At 37.1% G+C, this 12,139-nt stretch overlaps 1 protein-coding gene across 1 annotated transcript; it reads right to left on the bottom strand.

Moving 5' to 3' along the window:
• Positions 1 to 8,165: 8,165 nt before the first annotated feature.
• Positions 8,166 to 11,642, bottom strand: LOC139856998 (protein OBERON 3-like). The gene is made up of 2 exons (XM_071845709.1): positions 9,715 to 11,642; positions 8,166 to 8,935 (listed from the first exon to the last, which is right to left on the bottom strand). Exons 1-2 carry the CDS (start codon positions 11,447 to 11,449, stop codon positions 8,397 to 8,399), a joined length of 2,274 nt encoding a protein of 757 aa, XP_071701810.1. The 5' UTR covers positions 11,450 to 11,642; the 3' UTR covers positions 8,166 to 8,396.
• Positions 11,643 to 12,139: the final 497 nt, after the last annotated feature.

Genomic DNA, 12,139 nt, shown 5'->3' with positions numbered 1-12,139 from the left:
TCTAATTTTGAATTTGATTTACTCTCTTAATTAAAATATCTCCCATTGATGGAGTAGATATCAAAACGTACTAATTTTGAATTTAATTTACTCTCTTAAAAAATATCTCCCAAATGATCATTCAAAAAGTTGAAATTTTGAATTTAATTTACTCTCTTAGCTAATAAATCTCCCATTTCTGAAAGTCTTTATTTTTTTAACTTTCAATTTAAATAATTATTTATGTTATATAATATTTGATGAAATTTTATATGAATAAATTAAATTTTATATGTGTATTCATTTCATATAACTTTGATTAAATTGATTAAATATCATATAACAAAAAAGGTTATTGATACTCAAAATTAAGAAATAAAAACTTTCAAATTCAAAACATGATTATTAATTTGTGACGGTGATGATGTGCGGAGCCCATCGGGCCGAGTAATTGGACTTGGTCCATGGGCCGCGGTCAAGTCTTCCTCCTAAACCCTAATTCCCTCTTATAAATAGAGGGGTAATCTAAGCATTTAGGGTAGACAATTCTCTCTAGGGTTTTTACCTACCACTCTTGGTAGGGTTTTTCCCTCGCCGCCAATCGGAGTACCATCCATTGGCCGGCGGTCAGCCCTTGGCCACCCTCCCGAGATCATCATCTCGGCTAGGGTTATCACGGTATCCGGACCGGAGGCTAACATCGCTGAATCTAATAAAACCCCCTCTATTGCACTCAAGTATGTTTCTAGCCCTAGGCGGAAATATGCTTGATCAAGTGGTGCTTTCATTGAGAGTCGAGACAACATGTTTTGTGTTCTTATCATCGAGTGAATTAATGAGTCAGTTCTAACTCATATTTGTAAGTTCTCTATTTTTGTTATCGCATAATTTGCATTAGCAGATCAAAAGTTGTTTTCTTTTATGGAAATACAATGTACAGTGTCATGATTTTAGAGTTTGGAAAAAATTCTAAAGTAAACGGAAGCATATCTTCTTTATTCTTCTGGGTATGTACGAAACACAGAAACAACAAAAATATTTATGTTGACTTTTCAAACAAAGGATACACATCAACTAAATATATAATTTTTTCCCAAGTGATTTTGGCGTGCGGATAACTAAAAGAAATTTTTTGGTTTTGACTTGCATGTTCTTGATATATATGTCAAATAAGTTGACATCGAATGAATTAAATTCCGCTCCAATCCCTTCCGTATAAAGAAGCATGCCGTTAATATTTTCGCTTCTGATAATAACATTAGTAACTTTGTTGTTGACACTAAAAATCAAATATAACTTGGGGGTGCTATTTCTCTAGTTTGGTTTTCTTGTTATTTTGGGATTCACAAATCTCTAGAGGAATATATCAACGTAAGTCGGTTCTCATATTTTCTTGTTGAAAAGTACAATATATATGAAGGTACAACTGCCAAAGAGATCGGAATATCACATGATTTTCGCAAACAACCCACATATCTTTTTTGATACTATTACTTAACTAATGTACGTTTTTAACGGGATCACTTTATTGATTGATTTGCTTAACTATCTAGATTTGTTAAGTGATTTTTTATCAATTTAAATTTAAATTGGAATTATTTAAAATTATTCAATGGGTTGGCAATGTTGTCAAGATTGGGGTTTGTTGGTGATATTTCTCGACGTGTAATCTATATTCGGAAACAAATATATTTTAAATATAATTATATTTGGATTTCATTTTATGAAGGAAAATTAGAGACAATCCACACATTTAAAATGTTATTATAATCAGAGAATCTGACGTTATTGTGGATTTGTGAAGGTAGCCATTTTACTTGTACTACATGTATATTGGACTATATGGTCATGATTATCATTCATTAATAGCTAATGGTAGGATTACCATGACAATCTAACGGACCCAAATTGTGTCCTTGTGGCACGTGCATGTTCAATTGGCTATCATCATTATGCCTGATCGCAGTTTTTGCGACCCTCTGCGTGGCATTTGCGCAGCCCTTTGCGCGCCCGTTGCCCGGCATATGTGCAGCTCTTTGTGCGCTCGTTGCGCGGCCATGCAGTTTTATGCCTCCATTGGCGCGACCCTTTGCGTAGTTAGATGGAGAGTTCAACATATCATCGATGGTTTGAACTCCGTCAATTCAGGATTTATTGAAACAAATGAATTACTGCACTATGTTGGTGATCCAATGATTTGTTTGGGAAGTCAGTGGTTCTTGAGTGTAGTAGCCGTCATGGCTAGTTGCGGCTTATTCGATCATTTAATTGATTTGTACATAATTCATTTTCATCCCATTATAATACACGTCGAAACTGATAATATTTATCAGGATTGTATTTCGGACGCGTTTGCGTGATATTGGGAAAGATATGAAAAACCGCATGCTATTTTAGTGGGAAGACACACGGTTACGCCTAAAATTTTGCGTCTAACATACACATGATATATATGTCAAAATAATATATATCAACATCTCATACCTCCTTCTGATAGAACATTCATACTTTATAATTAATATTGGTATGAGGGCTAGTTATAGCGAGCAATATGTTACGCAAGGTACAATGTGTCTCACTTATTATGTGTTACGTACACGTTGCATTTGCGTCATTGCGACTTCGCGTAAGGGCATGACCGCAGTTTATTGCAATACTCCATGCAGCGATTTGCAGAAGCATTCCCGGCTAATTTGCATGGCTCTTGGCGGCTAATTTGCAGTACATTCCGCGGCTGCTTCGCATCAGTTCGCTGCTGATTTGTAGCAGCCTTCACAACTGATTTGCGCAGTCCTTTGCAACCTTTGCGTGTAGGTACTGTACGTCGCAGATTATAGGTGTGGCACTCTATGCAGTTCTTTGCACACTCATTTGCATAGTGCTTTACACGTTTCTTTGCGCATTAACATTCGTGGTTCTTTGCACAATTCTTTGGGCATCGCATTACGCGGTCATTAGTACACTCCCATCTATCTACAATGGTAAATTGTAGTATTTTGATTCCTATTTAAACTCCATACGCGTTTATTGCCCCTAAAGGTGGTGTCAACTTAATGTTGGATTTCAACACCACAAAATACTTTCGTAATATTGAAATGGGGGCTAGCATTGTGCTAGGTTAGTAGTGGGAAAGATGTGTTCCATTGTCATGTGCGGCCGTACAACTTATTTTTGGTGGCCAGTTGCACAATATGTGTTCTTAGGAATATCTCCCTTTTAGGAGGAGCATCATTATGCCTCTATATAACACCGGGTCGCTCCCGTTTCATGTTTCGTTGTGTCGTCGTTGACTATACTAGTTTGTCGGAACTGACGCACTTCATTACCTTCTTTATGGTAAAGGCATGGAGTTGTGACGCAAATATTCCGCAACACGCTTCAACAATACACGGTATCTTTCCATACTACTTTTACGCGTTGTCATTTATGGCATTAATCCCGCATAGCACCATTCGCGCTTCTCGCGACTCTATTGTACGTTGTACATACTTAGATCAACCATACATTGCGCCTCAGCGGCTCCGCATAAGCCCATGGCTGCAATTTGTTCGTGCGAGTTGCAACACACACCACATTGCACACTTTTCTTAGCGTCATGGCAGCTCCTCGTAAGTCCATGACCGCAGTTTCTGTGATCCGCGCACATTGCGCCATGGTGGCCTCGCATAAGCCCATGGCCGCAGTTTTACTTCACGCACCTTGCATAGGTCTTTGAGCGATTATTTGTGCAGGCTCTTTTGCACAACGCAATGCGCGGTCTTCTCTATGCCCCTTTTGCGCGCCCATTCGAGCGTAGTTCTTTATGTAATGCTTTTTGCAGTTCTTTTCTATTAGAATTTCTATGCGCGTTTATGTATCACCCTTGAAAGTTGTGCCAACTTAATGTTGGATTTCAACACCACTAAATACTTAGTAGTATTGAAATGGGGGCTGCCAGGATATATGGCTTCAACTGATAGGGAAGGTTTGTTTCTTTTAGCAAAGACCCTAAGCCGGAAGTACCTTTACGCATTTTGCTTTGCGCCATGGCGGCTCTGCGTAAGTCCATGGCCGCGGTTTATTCATACGATGTGCAACACGCAACACGCTGCGTATGTGTTGCACACACTTCACTTTGCACCAAGGCGGCTCCGCGTAAGCCCGTGGCGATGTAGTTCATTTGTGCATTACGCACATTGCATAAGACCATGGTGGCTCCGCATAAATCCATGGCCGCATCTTATTTGGCATGCGACGACATTAAAGAGATGTAATATATAGCTAGTTGGACTTGATCACCCAAATTATTAGCTTATGTTCTTTACAACCACGATACACCTCTTCTTCATATGGCTTCTTGCCTACTTCCTTGCCTACAATTGTCTTCATGATTGCCTACTTCCTATACGGGTTTTTCCCAGTTTGTTACATGGTTGCAATCATTCGACGGAGGATGCAATATTACGTAGATCATACTCTATCGAATCGATAGTCGAGTTACGTAGACCATCATCATCATCATTCGTGGTTAAGGTTAACAGGAGAGTCTCTCGCGACGGTAACCTACAACCTTCACGGGGCCATCGATCAAAGAACGTTATCGATGGTGGACTTAACATTTAACCACCCCATCGATATCATCATATTGATCTGGGTTATTCACGGTAGCCGGACCGGAGAGTTAAATTCTAAGATCCTTAAACCCCACATTACTCACAATCCCGCTAGAATTGTCTACGGTTTACGAACCGAAGAGTGGAATTCTGTTATCCTCAAAACTCTATTGTTCATGGCAAGATAAAACGCGTCGCGGATATAATAACTTTCAAATGCCAATAAATCTCTCGCACATATTTTATCAATAGTTTATTGTGCGGTTCCTGCCTACTTAAGGGGTGTCCTCTAGCCCCCGTGCGGCAGAAGCCTGTTTGGTTACAAGGCTAGAATATAACGGCAGGTGAAGGGAATTGGGTTTCCCCTAGCCAAGCGCCACGCAGACTAGAAGGCTGCCAAGTCGACTTAAAATACGAGCATTGGTTTGCTTGTGCATATTAAATTATCCTAAGTATTGGTTTACTTGGGGAAACTCTTAAGTATAAAAACATTGGTTTGTTTTTAGTTAGCATTGCTTTACCACACAACTAAGTGCACCCCTAGTACGTGACAGAGCAAATGATGCTGTAACTTATGAGTATAAACTTTTTTCGTGCGGACTCGCACACGGGCTTTTTGTTAAAATATTGGTTTATTTTACGCAGCGCCCGAAATTGTGCATAAGTTTTGGTTAACTTCTGCGCACATTGTGTGAATTGTCTTAATTCGCGATGATAGGCAATTACAATCAAATGCATAAATGTCCATGATTACGCTGCGTAAGTGCATGGTTACTTGATACCCCTCACAAATATGTGGTAAGGATTCTCAATATGACTCTGAGATTGGACTTCGCGAGTCTGAGATGCCTTGTATACTACAAGTTCCGACCAGCTAGTTGTTTCAAGATGTCACTTTGACGTGGTCTTATTTACAGTTCGCCATGACATGTTTTCACATTTCATACCAAACTGGGGGGAGTGATGGTATACTATCAGTATCCCTTCAGTTTTGTTTTTTCTACATCGCTGCTTTGTGCACTGTGGGTGGTAGTGGAAGTTAGCATGCTCACATCGTTGTATTGCATTAAGCGCAAGGACGCATCGCGAGTAGCTGTGGTTAATATGCATGCGTCACATTTGGTCGTATCATGCATGAATGCAATGCGCGGGTTATGTCGCGCATAGTTATGATGTGCGGGCCGTACTGTGCAGGGTTCCACCCTACGGATTCTCACTCATCGCACGACCGCATGGCGTGCGGAATTATTACATCGCGTCATCACATTATTATTCATTATGCGTTGCGCTTGACTTCGTAGTCGGTGCGGGTTATGTGATGAGTTATTTGCGGTGGCATATTTGTAACTTCGATATGACATTACTATGTCACACCGAACTTGGGGGACTTGATGATGTGCGGAGCCCATCGGGCCGAGTAATTGGACTTGGTCCATGGGCCGCGGTCAAGTCTTCCTCCTAAACCCTAATTCCCTCTTATAAATAGAGGGGTAATCTAAGCATTTAGGGTAGACAATTCTCTCTAGGGTTTTTACCTACCACTCTTGGTAGGGTTTTTCCCTCGCCGCCAATCGGAGCACCATCCATTGGCCGGCGGTCAGCCCTTGGCCACCCTCCCGAGATCATCATCTCGGCTAGGGTTATCACGGTATCCGGACCGGAGGCTAACGTCGCTGAATCTAATAAAACCCCCTCTATTGCACTCAAGTATGTTTCTAGCCCTAGGCGGAAATATGCTTGATCAGACGGAGAGACTAATATGTTAGGGTTTCTTTAAACTAATGTTTACACGTGAAAAAAACCCATGACATGCAAATTTAGCTTATACGGAGTAATAGTTATGTTTATATATTATTGATTTTAGGGAGTTTTTGAGCCATGTTCATTAGTAATGCTCAAATTGAAGTTAAACATACAAATTGCCTCTAATGAGTTTCACAACACCACATACTTTTTTTGGAATGGCAAAAAGACTCATTTTTATCCACAACTAGACTTTAACTCATAACCTTAAGGTTAATAAGAGTCCTTAATATCGTTGGGTCAAAAGCCTTTTGGTTTCACATCATTACATACTATTTTAAGATTCACAAAATTAATGAAATTTGATCATGAAGTTTTATTGTAATATGATGTTTATGTTTAGTATGTTTGTTTTGCATTATCAATTGCAATGACCGTTACTTTTATTTGTGACACAAGAAAGAATAATCGTTGACAATGGGTAAAAATATAAATAATGTAGTAGTAATAAACATGTAAAAACTAATAGAAATAGAAATCATAAATCAATATGTAAATGCATGTTAGAATGTTGAAGTTGCTAAACCATTGGTCTAGATTCCATAAATTACCAAATGATATTAATCTTATTAAGTAATTGAGAATTTTGGATAATGCCACTTAGTGTTTGTGTTGTGTTAATGGTTTAGATCATTTTGCGTAATCTTTAAGCCTGGAAAATAATAACATTAAAATTTTGATTGTAAAGTGGAAGTATTTTATGCAAGTTAATAAGGGTTGGAGTTTACTTTTCATCAAGTGTAAATACAAGTTGGCCCGTGATACTTTATCCATTTCTTATTAGTAGATGGTGTGTTATTAGATATGATAACAAATCAATATTTTATGACTATAATAAAAACAATATAGAAGGTTGAATAAACTAAAAATGGGAGTAGTTGCTTTATACACCACTCATAAATCATTAATAGTAATACTTTGACAAATCATGATTGAAGGGTAAAAGTGTAAAATCATATATAACTGTGTTGTGTGTGTTAGAAAAGGTGGTGTACAAATCACCACCAATCAAGACTGACTGCAACTTTCAGCCAGCTTTACTCGTTTGACGTGTTCCCCTTTTAGCTAAATAAGCGTCCCTAGATAGACAAGTGATTGGGGGTCTGAGTTACTTTAGAGGTGTCACGTTCAAACCTCACTAAAGTATATATTGAGGTGGCCAGGGAAAAGGGTCGGAAACGAACACAATACCCGGATAGACCACATACATTAGAGTAAAACACTCCCCTTCCCTAACCTGAACCATGAAAAATCTCACTTATTTGAGATAAACGACAACCCAAAATGACCTTTCATAAGTAAATCATCCAGAATTGACCCCTCTGCACAGAATTGATCCTTCTGATATTGGGTATTTTTGTTGTATTATCTAATATCTAATCTAAATCACCAGAAAATTAAAATTGATATGTTTAGGGGAAAAGGTAAAGGAAAATGATATCAAGCCAGAGTATTATGAGATTCGGTATTTATAGCAGAGGTGGCAAAGTATGGAGGATTGAGTGGCAGGTCAAATTTCAAAATAAACCATTTTGATCTGGTTGAAATTAGTCGCGACTGTTGGATGCACTATTTCAATAATAATATCTGAAAATACATTTGGGTGGACTTTGTGATCCATTCGACCCATTTTCACTGTGCCTATTCACTCACTGGATTAGTTACATATAATACTAACCCGAACCCACCTATTCCCAACTAATTAGTTACAACCTTGAGATCAAATGCTCATAATCAACTCTAGTACTACACAAAATCTAAGCTTATCAATTGCGCCCAACAACAAGCAACAGTAACAAAACTTGTAAACCCAATAAAATACACCAATTTCATATCCAAAAATACCCAAAGATGTCAACAATCCTTGTAACAACTAAAAAAACCATCAAACTCAACCAACTCTTGCAAATTTTAAAAAAAAAAAAAACGCCAACCATCAAGTCTGCATTTTTTAAGTTGAAAAAGCTAAAAGATTAAAAAGAAAAGAAAAGAAAAAACAACAACAACAATTAAAGATTTTGATCACACCCATTTTTGTTTCGTTTTCTCCATTCTCTCCAATAGTCCAGCAATCTCAGCTTGCATTCTCATCTTCATCTTGTAATACTCAATATGATCATTCTCTGAAACCTTAACCTCTTCTGCTTTTACCTTTCTTTGTTCTTCAATTTCATGTAGATTCAATTTTGCTATCTTTTCTGCATATTCCTCATCCAATTTCTCAATCTGTGCCCTAATCATTCGTTTATATCCTTCTGCTTCAGCTCTTGCTTCATCAGCTTTATCTTGAAACATTCTGGCTTCAGCTTCTTTTATTCTCACGAGGCTTTCAACACTATCGAATGCATCTTTTTTTGATGATTTTACAGACCATTCGTCCTCAATTATCATCTTGTTGGCATTCATCATGTGAGGAATAGATTTGAGACTGTTTTCACCTCTTCCACTTGATGATCCAGTGTTGTTATAGAAGGACAGTTCGTGAGTTTGAGGTTTAGATGGTTGAACGACATCTTTTAAGGGCATGTTTGAAACAGGAAACTCGGTCATCTGGTCTGTGGCTGTAAATATTAAAATAACGTTATATACATTCATAAACTAGAACGAAATGGAAAAATTAAAATTAAAAATATAAACTAAAAACAAATCGGTTGGTGTAGGAAATAGAACCCGAAAAATCATACTACTAAAGCGTTTACAAACTCTTAAAATAAGAAATTTATTTCTTGTTTTGTAATTATAAGAATAGCTTTTGTAATCATATTTTTAAGTTTATTATGAAATTGGAGAATGTAGAAGGAAAAAGTGTGGCAAGGTCAAGGGTCAAATTACCCCATTTTCACATGGCCTCAAAATTTCCCATTTACCCATTACACAACCATCACCCACCCATTTTGCCACCTATACTCTACCATGACTATCTCATTAAAAAAGTTTAATGTCACAAGTAACTTGAGGCATTCCCCTTGTTTCATTAATTCAGTGTAATGGAGACCTAAATTTCTTTACTAAAAACATAGACAATAAAACGCAGTGTATAGAAACAGTAGGCTATAATATATTCAATACATGAAGAACCACATAGCCCATCTTAAGTTCTTAACCAAAACAATCATACAGTCCTACACTTTTGTGCCATGTAAATTATGTTTAAGATGATTAATCAAGTGTCCAACAAACCCGTGAATAACTACATAAACAATGACAAAACAAATAAATCTTTTGCCAATAATATGTAATGATGGTCATTCACAGACAAAAAAAAATTAAATAAATAAATAAAAAAAACATATCATATATTAACAAAGAGTAACAAGGAGAGATATATTTTGAGACTTACAGTCAAAGAATTGAAGAATGGTGCTGCATACATCTGAAGGAGACATGACTTTGTTCTCAAGTTTCGATATCAAATCAGCAGCCGTCAAATAAAGTTTTCGCCCTTTAAAATCACTACTCCCCCTAAAGATTTTGCTAACACAATCAAGTTCTTTGATTAAAATCTCTAAACCCCATTGTTCTGCACAAGACTTAAAAACATCCTTAATGAACCCCAACATTTCAGAAGCATGACCACAACCAATACAATTAAACTGCATCTCCGTTGTGCCAGCGGGGCCCGTCAAACTTGGACCAGGCTTTATTAGATTCTTTTGAATACCACAAGCCGCATGACACCAATGAGAACATACATCACACCCAACCCAACTGCACGTATTACTTGCACAGTCAAAATTTAAACACACAGGACACATACACTCACTACAAAATCCTTTCTTTGCTGAGCAAATCTTGCATTCGCAGTCCTCAACGGGCAATAATCGCTTGCAATTCATATTCTTACACCTTTCAAATAAGAAAACTTCAATCAGCTCATTTGTTGGGAGACGATTTTGGACCGATAAGAAGCTTACGAGACCCATTCTTATAGAAACCAACAGTATAAGTTGGTTCCTATTTGCTTTCGAGAGTGTTTCATTTGTAAGGTCAGACCTTCGTTCAAGACGAAGCTGCAACCCCACCAATTCATCTCTCTTTTCGGGAACCGATATCAGCTTTTTCAAATAATCCTTTGTGGATTCAAACGTTTCATCAGGAAGTTCTTGAGTTATCTGAGCCATTGTCTGAATAGACTCAGAAACAATTTCTCTTAAAATTCTCTCGGGTCTAGAAAGCTTACGTGATCTTGCAAAATCCAAATTCTCAACCCCTTTTGAATTCTGAGAACCTTTGCCCCTTGAATCTCCCGATTCTGTATCCATTTTCATCCTTGCAGGCAGCTCAGATGGAAAAAACGACAAACCGTTATCAGAATTGGCCCGATTATTATTATTACCTTGTACCAACGCAACACCTCCATCACCAACGGGCCTAAACCGACTATGAACTGACCCGTTAGTCCCCTCCCCACCGTTCCACAACTGATCACAGTCTCTTCTATGACTACCCATCGAATAGTCATTATTCTCAGTTGAATTACGAGTCATTGAACAACTAGGATTATGAGAAAACTGATGCGAAAACGAAGACATCGAACCAGTTGTGAAATCATTCGAGAAAGTTGTTAAAGTATTGTTACTATTTGACCTACCCAATGACTGCACGCTCCTACCCGGTCTCAAACTTACCGAAAAATCACCATCTGGAACACGATTCGATGCGGCTAACGACATGGAAGTTTCAGGCAATGCTAAGGACAAATCAAGGGTTTCTAGTTTCTGCTTCTTATCTCTATTCATTCCATACATTTCATCATTTTCAGCCTCTCTTTTGGATGAATTTTCAGACAATTGTAAAAAATCTCTCTCCACAAATCTATTTTCATCATCCTGATTATGATCATCATTAACAACTAATTTACCTTTATCAGATGAATTTTGCCCTAATTTTGAATTATCACACAGATAACTTAAAGTCAACTCTTGAGAAATCCCCAATTTCGAGGGTTTCGAATCTGAATTTCTAGAAAACCCTAATTTATCATCTGAATTCAATTGATTTTCATCGGAAGTTAACTTTGACTCAGAATTTTGACCTCCATCATTTGAATGATTTTGCCGATCTTCTTTTAACATAATGAAAATCAATAACAATAAATTGGAATGAAATTGAAATTAAAAATTGTTACCTTGTGTGAAGTATTGAGATAAATAAAGTCAAATTGAAGGCTTGATTTCTTTCTTTTCTGCACTTAGAACTCCTTCAATTTGCCATATGTATGCCGTGTCTGTGTGTGAATGTAAAATGAATTTGTAGGCTGACACGAGAGAATTAAATTTTTATTACAGTATTATTTCAAGTTACAAAAGTGATCCTTCAACTTTGTATTTATTTCATCTTAGTGCTTTGTCTTTTTTAATAAAATTAACAATGTGCTCTTGTGTTTGCTTAAACATTATGCGACTGACAATATCAAATATTAATATTTTAATGCTGAATAACCTACTGAAATGAACTTTTTTGCATTATAGATGTTTATAACATAAATACGTCTAGGGGTGTGTTTGGATAAAACTAGATGGAGCTGGAATTTATGAATTAGAACTGAAGCTGAAGTTTATTTTTGAAGTTGATAGCTGGAGCTTATTATTTTCTATAAATGATTGGTAAAGTAGTTGAAACTTATTTTTCAATTCATAAGTTCTACCTTTTTTCATAAACTGCTAGAAGTAGCTTATTTTTCTAAAATTTATGATTTTCATAAGCTATATATTTTATGTCTACCAAACAAAGCTTATTATTTAGAGCTTATTAAAATTATAAGC

Source organism: Rutidosis leptorrhynchoides, chromosome 7, assembly GCF_046630445.1.
Source record: "Rutidosis leptorrhynchoides isolate AG116_Rl617_1_P2 chromosome 7, CSIRO_AGI_Rlap_v1, whole genome shotgun sequence".
NCBI lineage: Eukaryota > Viridiplantae > Streptophyta > Magnoliopsida > Asterales > Asteraceae > Rutidosis > Rutidosis leptorrhynchoides.
Note: the sequence above shows the minus strand (reverse complement) of the source record. Positions and strands in the feature narration are given on the sequence as shown.